The sequence below is a fragment of the Neoarius graeffei genome, chromosome 13 (genome assembly GCF_027579695.1).
Source record: "Neoarius graeffei isolate fNeoGra1 chromosome 13, fNeoGra1.pri, whole genome shotgun sequence".
Taxonomy (NCBI): Eukaryota; Metazoa; Chordata; class Actinopteri; order Siluriformes; family Ariidae; genus Neoarius; species Neoarius graeffei.
The window spans coordinates 46028009-46047249 of NC_083581.1; the positions used below are offsets into that span (position 1 = coordinate 46028009).

At 41.0% G+C, this 19241-nt stretch overlaps 1 protein-coding gene across 1 annotated transcript; it reads right to left on the bottom strand.

Moving 5' to 3' along the window:
- eif4e2rs1 (eukaryotic translation initiation factor 4E family member 2 related sequence 1) lies at positions 1 to 13952 on the bottom strand. The gene is made up of 7 exons (XM_060936862.1): positions 13748 to 13952; positions 13535 to 13616; positions 10027 to 10161; positions 9786 to 9890; positions 9494 to 9646; positions 3599 to 3735; positions 1 to 166 (listed from the first exon to the last, which is right to left on the bottom strand). Exons 1-7 carry the CDS (start codon positions 13762 to 13764, stop codon positions 127 to 129), a joined length of 669 nt encoding a protein of 222 aa, XP_060792845.1. The 5' UTR covers positions 13765 to 13952; the 3' UTR covers positions 1 to 126.
- Positions 13953 to 19241: the final 5289 nt, after the last annotated feature.

Sequence of the window (19241 nt, forward strand, 5' to 3'; positions counted from 1 at the left end):
TGTAAGCAAAGACATTTATTACACTTTACATGAAAATGGAGAAAGAAAAAAAAAGTTTTTTTTTCCACAGGAATGGAATGTTGTGGAAGGGCAGAGCCTCTTCCAGATGGGGTGTGTGTGCCGTCATCACACAGCGATCTTTGTGTTGCGGAAGCTGGAGTTATCCCTGAGATAGAGAGAGAAACAACCAGATCAGAGACACTCAAGTAACAAATACAAAAGTAACACAGATAGCCACATGATAGAAAGCAAGTGAAAAGACTGCATGCCCAGGCAGCGGAGTGTGATGTGAGGAGATCATGTATGTACTGAGGAGACTGACCGTGCAGTGCCTTATAAAAACACAATACAAACTTTTAAATCAATTCGAAAGCTAACTGGCAGCAAGTGCAGTGAAGCCAGGACAGGTGAGATGCGATCGCTTCTTTTTAGCTCGTGTTAGCAGTCTAGCTGCAACATTCTGGAAGAGCTGTAGGCAAGCTAGAGTCGAATTGGACAGATACAAATACAGAGAATTACAGAATTCCAAGTGAGAAGTGATCAGAGCGTGGACAAGCGTCACCAAGCCCTTTTGAGAGAGGACCGGTTTTAATCTAGCATCAGAGAGAAGGTGAAAGAAACTGCTCTTGACAACGGCACTAATCTGCGTCTCTAAATTTAAAGACGTGTCAAGAATGACACCAAGATCACACTCTGGCAGTCTTTACGAGTGGTGGATAGTTAACCAAGCTGATTGCCTAGAACAGTGAGAGACGATGTGGGGTCAAAGATAATGGCTTCTGTTTCATTTTCATTCAGTCGCAGGAAGTTATTTAACGTCATCCAGAATTTAACGTCATTTAGGCAGTTTAACAAGTTACTAATGGTGCTGTGCATCGATCCACAGCGCCATCTAATGGTAAGGGTAAGGAATGCGATATCTCATCTCATGATGATATCTGCAAGCTGGAGCCTATCCCAGCTGACTACGGGCAAAAGGCGGGGTACACCCTGGACAAGTCGCCAGGTCATCACAGGGCTGACACATAGACACAGACAACCATTCACACTCACATTCACACCTACGGTCAATTTAGAGTCACCAGTTAACCTAACCTGCATGTCTTTGGACTGTGGGGGAAACCGAAGCACCTGGAGGAAACCCACGCGGACACGGGGAGAACATGCAAACTCCGCACAGAAAGGCCCTCGTCGGCCACGGGGCTCGAACCCGGACCTTCTTGCTGTGAGGCGACAGCGCTAACCACTACACCACCGTGCCGCCCTGGAATGCGATATGTAGAGGGAAAATAAAAGGGACCCAAAATGGAACCTTGAGGGACACCACATGTAATGGGTGCAGATGATGAGAAGGAACACCAATGTTAGCAGAAAAGGTTCTACCCTACAGGTAAGAGGAGAACTAGTTCAGAGTAGAACCATGGATGCCAACCTCACATTCCAGATGTTTACGCAAGATGATGCAGAGACTCAGATTGTTGGCGCGCCCACGTCTAAGATGCACTATTTCAAATAATGAACGCATTGTCGAGAGGGGCAGGGGCCAATATGGACGCGAGTATTTTATACCCTATTTGGAACGTTTCGTGGCGTATTACAGACCCTCCAGGATTTCGCAATGTTGCGATTTGCAACTTCAACCAATCCCCGCGAATTCAGGATGGTGTTGCAATTATATCCAATCACCGCAACTTTCCCGCAAATTTGACCAATTGTTGGCGTCGTCTTGAGCTGACGTCGACAAACTACCTTCCGCCTTACTTCCAGTGTTGCCAGATTGGGCGGTTTCCAGCCCGTTTGGGGGTTTTCAAGTGCATTTTGGTGGGTTTTGAACATATTTTGGGCTGGAAAACGTCAGCAGTATCTGGCAACACTACTTACTTCCGTGTTTCCGTTCAAGAGAAGCAGCATGCGCGAGTCAGTGTTTATGTAGGCTTAAATTCTGTTACTGAAAGTGTGTTGTGTTTACAGTGAAGGACTGTGTGCACTTTACATTATTTTTTTTTTTACTTAATACAAGAAATTAATGGATGCCAACATTTTTGCCAAAATGGTATTTTATTTTCCATTGTTTAGGCAGCTTCAGCATCATACTGTGAGATTCTGTTCAAATTGTTTTTTTTTCTTCTATGAAGCCTGAGCCATTTATTAGTTTATGATTATTGTTTAATTTAGTCTTCAGGAGAGACTGCCTGCACACAGTACTAGTATTAATAGTGTTTTTTTTTTCTTACATGAAAGCTGAGGCATTTATATTATATTTTAAGGTAACTTCATGTTGTGCAGTGAGTTTCTCTGCACTTTAACTTTTGAACCAACAGGAGCATTTGGATAAGTAAAGCCTATTTTTCTGCATTTTTGTCGTCCTGGTAATCTTTTATATTGGTAAAGTTGTTTATAGGACCATTTCTCAGTGTCTTTGTTTTTTTAATCAATAGTTTTTCAGTAATAACTTAATATTTAACATATCACTCAATTTTAATCACAAAAAGAGAAAATCGCAACAATTTCTCGCAACTTTCACTTCCTCCCGCAATGTAATCGCAACAAAAACCTAAAAAACACCGCAACTTTCATCGCAATTTTTTGGAGAAACCCCCGCAACATCAGACATTTTAGCCTGCAACAATCACAAAAAAGGCCCGCAAAATCCTGGGGGGACTGGTATTACTTGACTTCATGGTCTCAATATCGAAAATCTTGCACAAATATGCAGCTTCCAACATAATTATCTGGATATTCAACAGATTTCAGCATCGGATGAATTTGTTTTGACCGCCGCCATATTGAATATATGTCGGACCCGTTCGTGTATTTCCGCCGCCCCGTTTGTAGCGTCCCAAGCGAGTAAAACCTGATCCAAGTCTTTCGCTAGGTGGCGTCTTATGGTCTATGTACGAATATTCGAAAGAGACAAGAAAACATGGATAAGAAAAAAGAAAAATACATCTATTTTGTCATTCTTCGGCAGAAAGAGAGCACATTCACCTGAAAAAACTGATACCCAAGGTAATTAGTCATACTAGATTTACAACAACAACTACTGCAACATCAACTACTACAACAGCAACCACTACTACCACTACCACTGGTGACTACTACTACTATAGACCTACACCAAACTGAAAACAAGTTAATAAAATAAATTATAATTTACAAGGAGGAGATAATATAGATGTGGTATATAGTGGCCTGTGGTTGAATTCCAAAATATTGCCACTGATTAAACAGTATCTCAATATATTTGGTTGAAGCATTGATTTTTGTCATCTACATTGCTTCATATGGCTTCTAATACCCAAAAAAAAAACAGAATTGAGAAGAAAAAACAGCCCCTGGGCTGCCCCAGCTGTTCATTGGGCTCGCTTCGCTCACTAGGTTCGCTTCAACTGAAGGATAATCACTGGGCCCCCCATTGTAGAAATGGGCCCCTGTTTTTTTCCCAGGAGGGGCCCTGTGGGCCCCTTGACCTGCAAAACAATCTGAGTCTCTGATGATGTGGTCAATAGTACTGAACACTGCACTGAGATCCGGTAGGTTTAAAAATGCACATAAGCTAGACTCAGGAGTCATTAAAATGTCGTGTATGTGTACATACTTGAGGCTGTCATTGTGCGTTTTGTATTCCATGATGGTGTTAGGAGGGAGGTTCAGGACTCGCCGCAGTGTGTCTCTGATGCGTGAAGTCGTCACCTGATCACTTGCTGTTTTATTCCAAATGGACAAGATGTCCTCCTACACCACACACAAACAAAATGTAAAAGAGGTTTTTTCCACAATTCCTGTAAATATATAAATATTCTCACACTGGTCTTGCTTTGCATGTCTAGTCAAGTCACATTTATTTATAAAGCACTTTAAAAACAACAACAACAACAACAACAGCTGACCAAAGTGCTGGACAGGCAAAGTAGTACAACTTGATAGACAACAGAAAAGACAACAAAAAGTGAGCATAACAATATACACATACATACAGATAAATAATTCATGCTGTATTGAACGCCAGGGCATAAAAATGGGTTTTTAGATGAGATTTAAAAACAGCCAAGGAAGGAGCCAGGCATATGTGCAGTGGCAGCTCGTTCCAGAGCTTAGGTGCAATCACTGCAAAAGCCCGGTCACCTCTGCTTTTTATCCTAGAGCGAGGAACAACAAGACAGAGTTGGTCGGCTGACCTACATGCCCTAGATGTTGTCTGAACCTTTAGAAGATCTGATATATAAAGTGGAGCCAGACCATGTAAAGATTTGAAAACAAAAGAATTTTGAAATTTATTCTCTAATGGACAGGGAGCCAGTGAAGGGCTGCAAGCACAGGTGTAATATGCTCCCACCTTCTTGTTCTGGTTAGCAGGTGGGCTGCAGCATTCTGAACTAGTTGAAGACGGAATAAGGAGGAACAGCTAATGCCCACAGATAGGGCATTGCAGTAGTCTAGGCGGGAAGAGACAAAGGCATGAATAGCCATCTCAAAGTTTTTGAGGGATAAGAAGGACTTAACCTTGGATAAAAGCCTTAACTGGAAAAAACTAGATTTTACAACTGTATTTATTTGTTTCTTCAATTTAAATTTACAGTCTAAAGTTACACCAAGTTTTTTTACAGTGTCTCTGACATGGTTCAAGGGGGCCTAAGTCTCCACGTGTATCACAAGCAGCACTGGGCCGAAAGACTAAGACCTCGGCTTTATTTTCATTAAAGTTTAAAAAATTTAGAGCCATCCAGGCTTTGATATCTTCTAGACAGTCTAATAAATGTTTAAAGGAGTGGGGGTCATTATGTTTTAATGGCATGTAAATCTGCATATCATCTGCATAGCAATGGAAGGAGATGTTGTATTTTCTAAGGATGGATCCCAAGGGAAGCATGTATAAAGCCTCGGTCACAACCGGCCGTACGTGCTCCTACGGCCGGTATACGTGCAAAAAACGCAAGAAACGCACGGAGGGCGCGTGTGTGACGTGCTGATTTTCGAACTGTAGACTGGACGCAGACCGGCTGCAGAGGTTCTTTGTCATGTCAAACAAACTCTATGGGCACTTACGTTTTTTTCAGGTTGCAAGACAAACTTACGGCCAACGTGCGTCTTTCTCCATGAACAAAAAAAAACGCAGGGATTTGGGAAACGCCAAAAATTGCACGGCCAAAAAATCGTACGTTGGGTTGTGACCTAGGCTTAAGGAAAACAATATAGGCCCCAGAATGGACCCTTGAGGAACACCACAAGGGAGAGGTGCAGAGGGGGATACTGATCCATCCAGGCAGACAGAAAAACTTCTGTCTGCTAAGTAGGATCCAAACCATTCAAGAGCAGTGCCTCTGATACCAACACAGTGCTCTAGAAGGGAGATTAATATATCATGATCTACGATATCAAATGCAGCGGTGAGATCAAGGAGGATCAGAATAGCAGGATCTCCAGAGTCAGTGGCTAATAGCAGATTATTAAAAAATTTTAGTAGCGCTGACTCAGTGCTGTGGAGAGCTTTAAAACCAGATTGCAGACGTTCCAGGATACCATGTGTATCTAGAAAAGACTGCAGTTGTTGAAGCACAAGTTTTTCCAGCACCTTAGATAAAAATGGAAGTTTTGAAATAGGTCTGTAGTTAGATAGAAGTGTCTAAATTAGGTTTTTTAATCAACGGCTGTACAACAGCATGCTTAAATTTCTTTGACACAACACCTGAAGCAAGACTACAGTTCATGATCGCTAATATGTTGGGACCTGTGGTCTCAATTGTCTGTGTAATGAGAAGAGGAGGAACAGTGTCTGTTGGACCAGATGAAATTTTCATTAGCCCAATGGTTTTGCTTAAGTTAGCAAATGATATAGGCTCAAAGTGACTAATGGCGTATTCACACCTACGTTGTTTGGTCCGGACCAAACGACCCAAATTTCCCTTGGTCCGGACCTTTTGGGTTGGTCTGAATACAAACCACCGAACTCTGGTCCGGACCAAAGGAACCCTGGTGCGGATCTTTTGGAGGTGTGAAAGCAGACCGGACCTAATCCGACAGTTTTGCTTTTTTGTACCTCGGGAGCTTCCGTTGTTTGTCAAGCATTATGGGAAACAGAGTCTTGACACTCCACCGCGAAGTGCAAACACTGTTTCGGTTGTCAAGGGAACCTTACAACAGTCGTTCAGTCATTCAGACCAGTGGTAGGCTAGACTACAGAGTACAAAAAATGAGTAGGGGGCAAACGTGGGCCGAGGAAGAAACGCGTACCCTTGTGGATATATGGGCAGATGTCCACATATCTGAGCTTTTGGAGAGAACACACAAAAATGCCGACGTGTTTGCTGTATTCAGTGAGAAAATGAAGGAGAAGGGGTTCACGCGCTCCCCAGAACAGTGTCGGCTAAAAGTGAAAAAACTCCGTCAGACCGACATTAAAATCAGGGACATTCTTTCAAAAAGTGGCGGTACTAGCGATGCAAAAAAGAAATTCATCTATTGCGTGAAGAGCCAGAAGTGTCACAACATGATGTGCGCTCATCAGCGCTATCCTCCGTAGCTGCCTTGCCCTTTGTCGTCGTCGTTGATAAATTACTTGTACAACAGCATAGCAATCGCACAATTGTGAAAACAGTAAAAACTGGAAAAAACGTATAGCTTTGATGACATTAAAAAGAATAGCAGCACGGAAAGCCTCCATGACTACTTTTGAACTTAACGCTTTGTGCGCGTGTCGTCTCTGACCAATAGCTGAACGACCTCAGGGCGTGTGGCTTTGTTGACAGATTTTGGTCCGCTTACTAAAATGTACAGTGTGAAAGCGAACCGCACCAAAATGAAAAAATAAAAAAAACATTTGGTTCGGACCAAAGCAAGTGAACTATCGAACTATCCTGGTCTGAATACACCCTAAAAATTGCAGGGCAAGTGACAGAGATAGAAGGATCAAAGGGGGGGGTATCAGAGCTCTAATGCTGGACATTTTAGAAACAAAGTACTGCAGAAATTTTTCACTACTCACTGAGGAGGTGTCTAACTCAATAGACTGGTGTTTACTGAGAGCAGTATTAATAGTGTTGAAAAGAACACGTGGTTTGCCACAGTTGCGTAGAACAATATCAGAAAAATATTTTGTTTTTTCTGATTTAACAATTTTTTGGTATTTGAGCCAAGTTTCCTTTAAAATGTCAAAAGATACATGCAACTTATCTTTTTTCCACTTGCGTTCTGCCCTCCTACACTCTCGCCTGATTGAGCGAGAAATGTCAGTCAACCATGGCTCTTTTTTGGTTTTCAGGTGCAGTATTTTAAAAGGTGCAACACGGTCAAGGATATTATTGCAGGTAGAGTAAAAAAAGGATGTCAGTTTTTCAGTATCAAGACAGACAGGCGTTTGAGTCTCAGCAGCACTTTTAAATGCAGCAGAGAAATGAGTAGTAATAGTAGGGTTGATAATACAATGCCGGCGCACAGGAGCGCAAGGTTTAGTGGTATGACCATGGAAAGGAATTTCAAATAACACAGGCATATGATCAGAAAAGACAGCGTCATGAACCTTTACGTTTTGCACAGGTAGCCCACAGGATAACACCAGATCTAACGTGTGCCCCAGTATTTGGGTGGGGCCAGACACAGACTGAACAAGATTAAAAGAGTCAATAATATTGAGAAAATCTTTTGACAGAGGTTTGGAGGGACAGCAGACGTGAATGTTGAAATCTCCAACAATTAAAACACGATCGTATTTCGCCATGATCCCAGACAAAAAGTGAGAGAAGTCCTGAATGACTTCTCCAAAACGCAAAAGTTGGATCTGTTGTGCCTGACAGAAACCTGGCTAAGTGCTGGTGAGTTGAGCCCTTTTGCAGAACTTTTACCGCTTGATTGCTCATACCTAAACTCACCGAGAACAACCGGACGCGGTGGTGGCTTAGCATTCTATTATATTATCCTTATTATATATTATCCTTATTATATTTCGGGGGACGGTATATCACGGCACATAAGACTGGTTGCGGGGGATCCAACTCAAACACATTCAGTTCAAAACTGGAATAAAGGGGCCTCCAGCAACTGCTTGCACTTAAAACAGTTTTTAAAAACAGATGCTAAGCCACCACCGCGTCCGGTTGTTCTCGGTGAGTTTAGGTATGAGCAATCAAGCGGTAAAAGTTCTGCAAAAGGGCTCGACTCACCAGCACTTAGCCAGGTTTCTGTCAGGCACAACAGATCCAACTTTTGCGTTTTGAAGAAGTCATTCAGGATAAATGTCTTATCCCCAAGCGATCGTGTATTCACAAGTGCAATCCTGATAGACGCCGGATCACTCTCCTTCCGGGGTGCCCGACCTACTGGCCGGACACTATGCAGGTTCACCCCTCCTCTGTGGAGCCGAGGTGAGCGAGCGCGTTGGGTGCGGAGCTCCTCCGGGGTCGCGACAAGGGGCCTCAGCCAGGTGTATGCTGGTTCCAGGGAACGCCAAGACACAAAACGGCTGTAATCAGATGGAAAATCCGATGCCAAAATCCGACGTTTTGATCCCAGGGACAGCGACAGTTGGAGCTTCACCTTCACCAGCAGACCGCTGTGCTTTCCACGGCATTTGCGCCTCTGGTTTGGCCGTGGGACAGGAGCGCGGCGTATACAAGCGGGTATCTCCGATAGAAATGGAGGGGGAGGAAAATTCTTTCCATCATCACACGATACAAAGTTTTGAAAAGACAGGCAGATGTTAAGTAGTGACTGTCGATCATAGATAGTTAACTTTGCCGGTAACAAGTGTCAGAAACAGGACAAACACAGACAGAGACACCAGAGCTGACAGCAACGGACGGCAAGCCACACACACCGGCGCCATCACACCACGTCTGTTGTCTATCAACATTTTAATTAATAAAATAATCCCACAGAGCTTTATTATAAGTACACAACAGTGCAAATATAAAGAGCAACAACTTAAAATAAATACATTAATAATAATAATAATAATAATAATTTTTAAAAAAAGTGAGATTGTTCCAGAGGTTGTTTTTGTTGCAGGAGAGTTTAACATCACCATCAAAATGAAAGCTCTTTGCACTGAACACATCGGGTTCAGGCGTTAGGACAAAAATACATCAGCAACCCAGCAGTGTCATCACGAACCAAACCACTCACCACACAAATCCACATTACGCTATATACTGCTGAGTGCAAAAATTTACACCCCCAATCACTCCTGTGTGGAAAAAGAGGAAGGAAAAAGTACCTCTGATTTACAACAATAAAAAATCAGAACTCAGTGGTAGTCTTTAATCCATCTTGTTACTGACTTGTATAACTGAAATACCCTTAAAAGTCCTTCAAACAGGAAGAAAAACTTTTTCACCACCTCGTGATGGAGACACAAATAAAAAATCCTGAATCTTTCAACAAAAGAAGTCTCAGAAACAGAACCAAGCCTCTTGGACACACACACGGGAACATTTACAACATTATAAAAAAAGTTATGCGTTAGTAAACAAAAACACAGAGGCAGCGCTTGAGCTCTGACCTGAAAGCGTATGGAGACGACAACGCCACACACCTCCTCTCCCACCATGAACTGCTCTCCCAACATCGCCAAGATAATGTTCTCCCAGAATCTGGACGCCAAACCCTTACGTAGACGGATAATCCACTTCCCTCCATTCTTATTGGCTTCATCCTACCACACACACACACACAAACATCACTACAGAAATCTCACTGTGGTACTGCATAATGTGTCTGTGCTGCTGCTAGGTGTGGCTATGGGTGAAGCACTGAGCAAAATGGCTCAAAACTTGCAGTGGAGACACACACACCTCCCACATGGGTTTAATTCCCTCTTTGAACAAGTGGAAATCGCTGTGACCCGTCAGATCTCCAGGACGAACCAGGTGACTGTAGAACTTCCAGAACTGTTCCACCTGCACACACGCACACAGTTTATACACTTGTACAGAATGACAGCTCAATAAATACATCCAACCCTTAACCTTAACAAAAGTTCATAATGCTGTTTTTTTTCTGTTCCTCACCACTCTCTCACACACACACACTGACCGAGGCGACGGTGCCAATCTGTCGGATGTTCTGTTCATAGCTCTGTGTGTTTGCAGGTCTGCTGGGGGTCCGGCGTGAATACCAGAATGTGTAGTTATACTGTAGAGGATGTTCACCTGGAGCTGGCGTTACTGTCTACACACACACACACACACACGATCACTTCAGGAGCCACCAGGGAGAACGTGAAAGTGTAAAAATGCAAGTCCGTAAAACAAGAGAGAGAGAGAGAGAGAGAGAGAGAGAGAGAGAGAGAGAGGGAGAGACACATGCCCCATTCACACTCGGACTGAAAATCTATATAATGACAATCTGAAAATCTGCTATAATGCTGTAACGGTGTCATGTTTTGAATTGTGAACTGGAACTACTGGATTGACGTGTTGTGTCTGGTTGTGACGGTGATGACATTTCCCACAAAATATGTGGTGATAGCTGGCAGAAAGGACTGCATTACCTGCTGGCACACAAATGCTCTATTGCATATGATTTCGGGCCACGCTGGTATCTGCTTCACTTGTTTATGATTTCTTTTCTTTTTTTACTTCCAAAAAAGGAAAATAAACAGTTTGCTTTTTAGAGCCTGTGATTCCTGATAATAAAAACAATAATGGCCCATTAATTTCTGTTACTGACAGGAAAATAGAATGACCAAATGTACGCAGACTATTAATGCCCTTTTAATAATCAGTTAAATAGACTAGAAAGAAAATGCTATTGCATTTGGCTTTGTACTGACTGGACTCAAGCACTCCACGTTGTCATGGTAACACTGACAATAACACGTACGGGGCATACCTCTCCATTCATGTGGTCGGTTATTTGGCCAATCATTCCAGTACAATGCAGCTCCTTTTAGCAATTTAGTATGTTATGATCATTATTTATCTATCACTCTGAATTTCTCATTTTTCATACTTATTTGCTAAAATAGGTTGCTGTATTAAAGTCCCGCTCACCCAAGTAAAGTCTACAGCTGAATCTGAATACTCAGTATACACTAACGTAGGTTAAGTACCTACTACCCGACTGTTACTGTATGTTCTGGTACGACCCCGATTCCAAACAAGTTGGGACAAAGTACAAATTGTAAATAAAAACGGAATGCAATGATGTGGAAGTTTCAAAATTCCATATTTTATTCAGAATAGAACATAGATGACATATCACATGTTTAAACTGAGAAAATGTATCATTTAAAGAGAAAAATTAGGTGATTTTAAATTTCATGACAACAACACATCTCAAAAAAGTTGGGACAAGGCCATGTTTACCACTGTGAGACATCCCCTTTTCTCTTTACAACAGTCTGTAAACGTCTGGGGACTGAGGAGACAAGTTGCTCAAGTTTAGGGATAGGAATGTTAACCCATTCTTGTTTAATGTAGGATTCTAGTTGCTCAACTGTCTTAGGTCTTTTTGACGTATCGTCCGTTTTATGATGCGCCAAATGTTTTCTATGGGTGAACGATCTGGACCGCAGGCTGACCAGTTCAGTACCCGGACCCTTCTTCTACGCAGCCATGATGCTGTAATTGATGCAGTATGTGGTTTGGTATTGTCATGTTGGAAAATGCAAGGTCTTCCCTGAAAGAGACGTCATCTGGATGGGAGCATATGTTGCTCTAGAACCTGGATATACCTTTCAGCATTGATGGTGTCTTTCCAGATGTGTAAGCTGCCCATGCCACACGCACTAATGCAACCCCATACCATCAGAGATGCAGGCTTCTGAACTGAGCGCTGATAACAACTTGGGTCGTCCTTCTCCTCTTTAGTCCGAATGACACGGCGTCCCTGATTTCCATAAAGAACTTCAAATTTTGATTCGTCTGACCACAGAACAGTTTTCCACTTTGCCACAGCCCATTTTAAATGAGCCTTGGCCCAGAGAAGACGTCTGCACTTCTGGATCATGTCTAGATACGGCTTCTTCTTTGAACTATAGAGTTTTAGCTGGCAACGGCGGATGGCATGGTGAATTGTGTTCACAGATAATGTTCTCTGGAAATATTCCTGAGCCCATTTTGTGATTTCCAATACAGAAGCATGCCTGTATGTGATGCAGTGCCGTCTAAGGGCCCGAAGATTACGGGCACCCAGTATGGTTTTCCGGCCTTGACCCTTACGCACAGAGATTCTTCCAGATTCTCTGAATCTTTTGATGATATTATGCACTGTAGATGATGATATGTTCAAACTCTTTGCAATTTTACACTGTCGAACTCCTTTCTGATATTGCTCCACTATTTGTCGGTGCAGAATTAGGGGGATTGGTGATCCTCTTCCCATCTTTACTTCTGAGAGCCGCTGCCACTCCAAGATGCTCTTTTTATACCCAGTCATGTTAATGACCTATTGCCAATTGACCTAATGAGTTGCAATTTGGTCCTCCAGCTGTTCCTTTTTTGTACCTTTAACTTTTCCAGCCTCTTATTGCCCCTGTCCCAACTTTTTTGAGATGTGTTGCTGTCATGAAATTTCAAATGAGCCAATATTTGGCATGAAATTTCAAAATGTCTCACTTTCGACATTTGATATGTTGTCTATGTTCTATTGTGAATACAATATCAGTTTTTGAGATTTGTAAATTATTGCATTCCATTTTTATTTACAATTTGTACTTTGTCCCAACTTTTTTGGAATCGGGGTTGTATATTTTTATACTGTGTATGCAATAGATCATCTGGGCAGCATTCGACTATTAAATGCCTACTGATTATCCGGACCATTGACCTGGATTAATCGAGTTTATTGAGTCAGACACCCTACAGATTACGACATACTGCTTTTTCTATACTGTATAGTAAGGCAGTATGAGTATTCGGGTGCAGCCGATGTGTTGGAAACACTGTGTAAATGATGATGCAGTGATACTGCAATAACTATTGACACCTACATAATCTGAATACTCACACTGCATCACCGTAAAGCAACCGGCCACAAATTCAAAACAACAGGGAAAGAAAACATCAGCAGACATGGCTGGAAACTGGACTGAATTATACGTCATATCCAGTCTCACATGTTTTACACATCTCACAGAGGTTTACGCTCCGTAGCGGCTTATTAAATACAGTCAGGTGGGAATACGCAACACCCGTTACTTTACTGTTATGGACAACTGAGTGGGAATGAAAATTTGTTATCTGGAACATGTTGTATTTACCTCATACATTAACCAATTTCGTATGTGGAAAGGGCTCAAAAGAGAGAGAGAGATGTGTGTGTGTGTGTGTGTGTGTGTGTAAATTTTCTTGATCTCTCTCTCTCAGGAATGAATCAGTAAAGAGTTGAGTGTGAACTTCGAGTCGACTCGGTGTGATTCTGTCCAAAACTGAACTCAGCTCGAGCGCAGGTTGTTTGCTGACGTAGCTTTGTTCTGATTTTTGATTGGTTGCCTGATTAAACCAATCAGGATCACTTCTGTTCTGAATGAACATTTTAATACTAAAAAATGGATTTTTATAAAAAGTGCGTGATATGTGAATAAAATTAAAATGTTCACCTTTCTCCGGTTATTATTGTTATTATTCACAGATTCAGAGTCAGTCACATTCCTCTTCTCCTCTACTTCTTCTTCTTTCAAACTGTATAAATTAACATATGAATGAACAACAACAATAATAATGGACATTAATTACTATTATTAATAATAATTAATATGAATAGTGTACATTAGTAGTGTGTAACAGCAAAACGCAGCTAAAGGCTAACTCACTTCTCAAACTGATTCATTCTGCCCGCGCACGCAGCTCTGTCCTGTTAAACTTCCGTCATTAAATGTAGAATAATATTTCAGATTTTTATCTGCTGAGTTTAAAACAGGAACTCACTCAGCTCTGGAGACATGCTTTAAAATATAGTTAACAAGAAAACAACATGCTAGACAGCTAAGAACGTCATGTACTAAGTGTGTCACTGCGCATGCGCAACCCCCACACGTTCCACAGCCGCTTTACGGACACTCAAAGAGGACAAAAATGTAGCGTTATTGGAAACTCGGTTTGTTTTTGTATCGATTCGAGTTTGGGTCCAAAACGCAATAAATCCACTGTGAAAACAAAAATGCTATAAATCAATTACATCATTAAAAACGATTTTTTTGTGTGTGAAATATAACTATAAACAAGAAGTAAAGTTGATCTACACATATGACAGCCTCTGAACTTGGACCATCTCTTAAATTGGACCACAGATTTTCCCAAATTACATTCATCTTGCTTTCGACAAACAGCAATCTATTTTACACACAAAGCTCTGAGGAATGTTAATTGACCCAGTCAGATGTTTACATGGAAACTTTTTTTTTTAAAGGACAAACTTTTTATTCTGAACAATAAATTTAGAAGTTTGGACATCTTGTACAGCATGTACAGTTAAATTCATAGCGGAGTTCCATACTGAAGAAAATCTGGTAAAGAAATTACCTGATTTTTGATGGCTTTTGTGACCCAATCCTGAGTGCAAGGCAACATATCTCATGAACACTTGACCACCGGACAACAAAATTTGTATCTTTATCCATCCATCCCATCCATCCATTACCTGTAGCCACTTATCCTGTACAGGGTCGTAGGCAAGCTGGAGCCTATCCCAGCTGACTATGGGTGAAAGGCGGCAAGTCGCCAGGTCATCACAGGGCTAATACATAGAGACAAACAACCATTCACACTCACACCTACGGTCAATTTAGAGCCACAAATTAGCCTAACCTGCATGTCTTTGGACTGTGGAGGAAACCCACACAGACACGGGGAGAACATGCAAACTCCACACAGAAAGGCCCTTGTCAGCCGCTGGGCTCGAACCCAGGCCCTTATCTTGCTGTGAGGTGACAGTGCTAAACATTACACTACCGTGCCGCCCCAAAATTTGTATCTTCATTTACATAAAATGGATGGGGTTTTATCCAGTGCTTGTTTTTAATTTGCTTTTTAAAAAATCATGTGGGATTATTTACTAACACACTCATCAGGAGCTCCACTTTTAGGCAGTGCCTAAATAAATAAATAAATAAATAAATAAATAGACATTTTTGAAAAAAGGGGAGCCCATTTGGTGACATCTGGTAACTTTTAGGATCATTTTATGATGGTACTGACACTGTCACTCTTTATTGTTAACATGGTTGAACATAGCTGTCAACCCCAAAATGAAAAAAGAAGTGAGAAAACTGGGTTCCAGGGGCTGCAGGTCCCGGTCAGGTCCAGGGCAAAGCCCTGCTGGGGGATTTCCCCCAGCCGAAAAAGATTTTGCCAACTTTAAGAAGGGATTGGTGGCCTTAGAATAAATATTTAGTTTTCACCTTCTTGTTACTATTAATGAAAAAAACATTCCTTCATGAGGACACCACATGTATTAACAAAACAATGCCAGGTAAACAATAACACATTTCAACATGATCATGAAATGAAAGATGTGCAATGAACACATTTCAAAAAGCTTTCACCACAAAACTACATATGCATGTCACTTCATAGGAAAACAGGAAACACAATTTGTGTTGCCACAAAGTCATTTCTAAATCAAGGTTTTAACTCAGTAAAAGTGCATGTGTTTGCAATTTATTGCAGCAGAGTTTGAGGTTTATTTTGCTCTTTATTAAATGAAAGAGTAAATAAATAATCATACCATTACAAAAAATTATCTGAATATAACACTACAAGCTGAGTAAATTTAATACTGTGTCCTATGTATTAAATATTTATAAAGCATTTATTCATTAGAGTTTATAATGTTAAATTAATTGTTAGAAAGATAATATTAAAGGAATATAAAATTAGTTAATTACTCGAAGTAATACCATGACCAAAAATCTCAAAATCATTACGACAGTGATATATTAACAACTTCCAATTATATATAGCCCCTGGACCTCTCTCATACTCTCCCCCCTGTGACGTCATGTTGTCCTGACAACCATGCAATACCTCAAACCATATTCAGTGCTCATTCTCCATTGGGTAGAGTGGCATAATACATGTAGGATAAGCAATTAGCTAACAATATGGCATGCTATCAGACCAAATGAATGAAACCTGCTTGAAGGGAATAGAATACATGTTTTTACTCCATTGAAAAAGTTTCCTGTATGTATAATAATTCCCGATATTTCACTCCGATACTGTCACTCTCAGTGATTTCCCGCTGACTGGATGAGCATTGTCAAAATGACAAACCAGTTCAAAACTAAAATTCTTTTGATTCTTTTGTATTTATTTATTTTTCTTTATTATTATTATTATTATTAATTTTTATTTTATTATTTTTTTTTTTTACTTTTTTTTTTGGTGTGTGTGGATGTGTCCATATAATATAATGAACATTACACAGTGGTGTAGTGGTTAGCGCTGTCGCCTCATAGCAAGAAGGTCTGGGTTCGAGCCCAGCGGCCGGCGAGGACCTTTCTGTGCAGAGTTTGCATGTTCTCCCCGTGCCTGCGTGGGTTTCCTCCGGGTGCTCCGGTTTCCCCCACAGTCCAAAGGCATGCAGGCTAGGCTAATTGGTGGCTCTAAATTGACCGTAGGTGTGAATGTGAGTGTGAATGGTTGTCTGTGTCTATGTGTCAGCCCTGCGATGACCTGGCGACTTGTCCAGGGTGTACCCCGCCTTTCGCCCGTAGTCAGCTGGGATAGACTCCAGCTTGCCTGCGACCCTGTAGAACAGGATAAAGCGGCTAGAGATAATGGATGGATGGATGGATGGATGGATGGATGGATGGATACACGGTGGCACGAAGATATGAAGTTTATTTTCGTGTGTGTAAAATTTCCTTTTTCTGACGATCTTTTGTGTTTTGGATGCAGTTCCTCAGAATGACACCAGATGGCGCTCCGCAAATGGAGAAATCTAAAGAGAAAACTATTTTGGATCAAAAATCGCACTATTCAGTTACTCTCTCTCTCTCTCTCTCTCTCTCTCTCTTTTGTTCCCTTGTTCTTTCTCTGTCTCTTTGGAGCATTCACTGTCCTCTGAAAAGAAGAATTAGGATCAATTACACACACACACACACACACACACACACACACACACACACACACACACACAGAGGAATAATCACATGACTCACCATTGTGACTTTTGATTATGTAGTTTTTAGACACGTGTGCATTTTCACTTTTCGCATGTGATTTTTTTACACATAATTCATATATCACTTGCTTTTTTTTTTACACATCATTCAGTTTTTGTTTTTGTATATAATCACATGATGCCACGTGCATTTACTTACATTCACACGAGCAGTTTCTAGACTTAAAGGCAGGGTAGGCAACATGGGGCAGCAAGAGTAAGCTAGATATTGGAAGTATCCAACTGAAAAATCCCACCCCATCCCTTCACATCTCCCTCCAAAGCCACTCCTCCAAGACACATGGAACTTACGCTGTGCACTGCTGGAGTGTGAGTCCATGAGAGAGAGAACATTGGGGAGAGGAGTGTAGTGTGTTGTTGTCATATCCAACTACTTCAAGTTTCATTCACATGTAAGAAAACACCTAACATTATCGTACCATTAGGGTTAACTGGAATTTTGGCTTCCCTTTCTCTGTCATTCTTATGCGACTAGCTCACTAGCTTTAGCAATATGTCACGTGCAATAAGTGCACAGGCACAGTGCATGGCAGGTGGACAGGCAGGTATCTGTCCAATTATTTCATGTGCAATAAGTGCACAGGCACAGTGCATGCAGGTTGGCAGGGAGGTATCTGTCCAATCATTTCATGCACAGTCATGAAATGATTGGACAGAAAATGATTGTGCATGAAATGATTGGACAGATACCTGCCTGTCCACCTGCCAACCTGCACGCACTGTGCCTGTGCACTTATTGCATGTGACATATTGCTAAAGCTAGTGAGCTAGTCGCACAAGAATGACAGAGAAAGGGGAGCCAAAATTCCAGTTAACCCTAATTAAATGATTGGATGGACTTTTTACTAGTGACCTAACAGAGATCCTGAGGCTCTGGATCTTGCTTTGAAAACTATGAAGCAGTGCTTCCCAAAACATTGATTCGAAGCTTGGATTGATGTGCCAAAGTCATGTGGTCAAGTGACGACCGACGCTTCATTCTGCACACATCCACGTGACTGTGTCATCAGTGGTTCAGAAGTGGTTCAAACCACTGTGTGGTGTTTCAGTGCTTTAGTTTTACAAAAGTTTTATTGATACAAATATCACAAACTAAAGGATTCACTCTCACATTTGGGAAAATCTTTAAACTCCCCATGTCCTACTGTCACACAAGCATATTTATTCATAAGTCACATAAGCAAAAGATATTCTATTTTTACATATATTAAAATACACGGTTAATAATTAACATGACACATTTCTATAGAAATCAGTCATATAGTGAACAGAAACAAAAACATATGTATTGGCCTCTGCTATTTTTTATTTTATTTTATTTTTTTTACCATTAGGGGTGGCTAGTGTGCATTGTGTTAAACAAAGCTTCAAGTGATGAACGATTTTTCGACTCATTTGGATTCGAAGTTTTATTGGATCAGAAAGCTTCACTGCCCCATCACAACTTTTTACAACTCTGTGACTGCCACAGATGATGGATTTTGTTCCTTTTTTATTATCAGAGCATTTGATTTATTCATTGCTGTTGGGGCCTAAGGAAAATTTCAAGAAATATAACAAAAACTACTTCTAAAATAAATTGCCTACCCTTGATTTAACTAATTGAAATGCACCTTCACATGCTTTTTTCAAACATATGATCACGTGTGAAATGTGTGTGATTTTCCCAGGCAGAAGCTTTGTGTAACGGTTAGAGACGTCTGCAGTTTGATACGTCTCAGTTCCTGACAGATTCTGCAGTGTGAATAGAAGTTTCTCGGTCCTCAGCCTCAGAGAGGTGTGTTAGATTTTTATCCTGATCAGAGCTACCATATTTTAAATAATTTTTAATCTTGTGCTTTAGTTTTTAATGGAACAGACAGGGATATGATTAAAATCCAGTACTGATGTGTTTACATCTCATTCTCAGAATTTGGTGGAAAATGAGTTAAAGTTATAAACTTCCTCACTGCAGGAGACTTTACTCTACTGAGGAGCTAAAGTTTAGGTTTTGTGTAATGCTTGGAAAGATTGAAAGTTCTATCTTTTAAACTTTCAAAACTGAACCATAAACTGTCGGCTTTTTGAGCTGTAAAAATATAAATGTTAGAGTTTTGCTAGCTGGATGATATCACACAGTC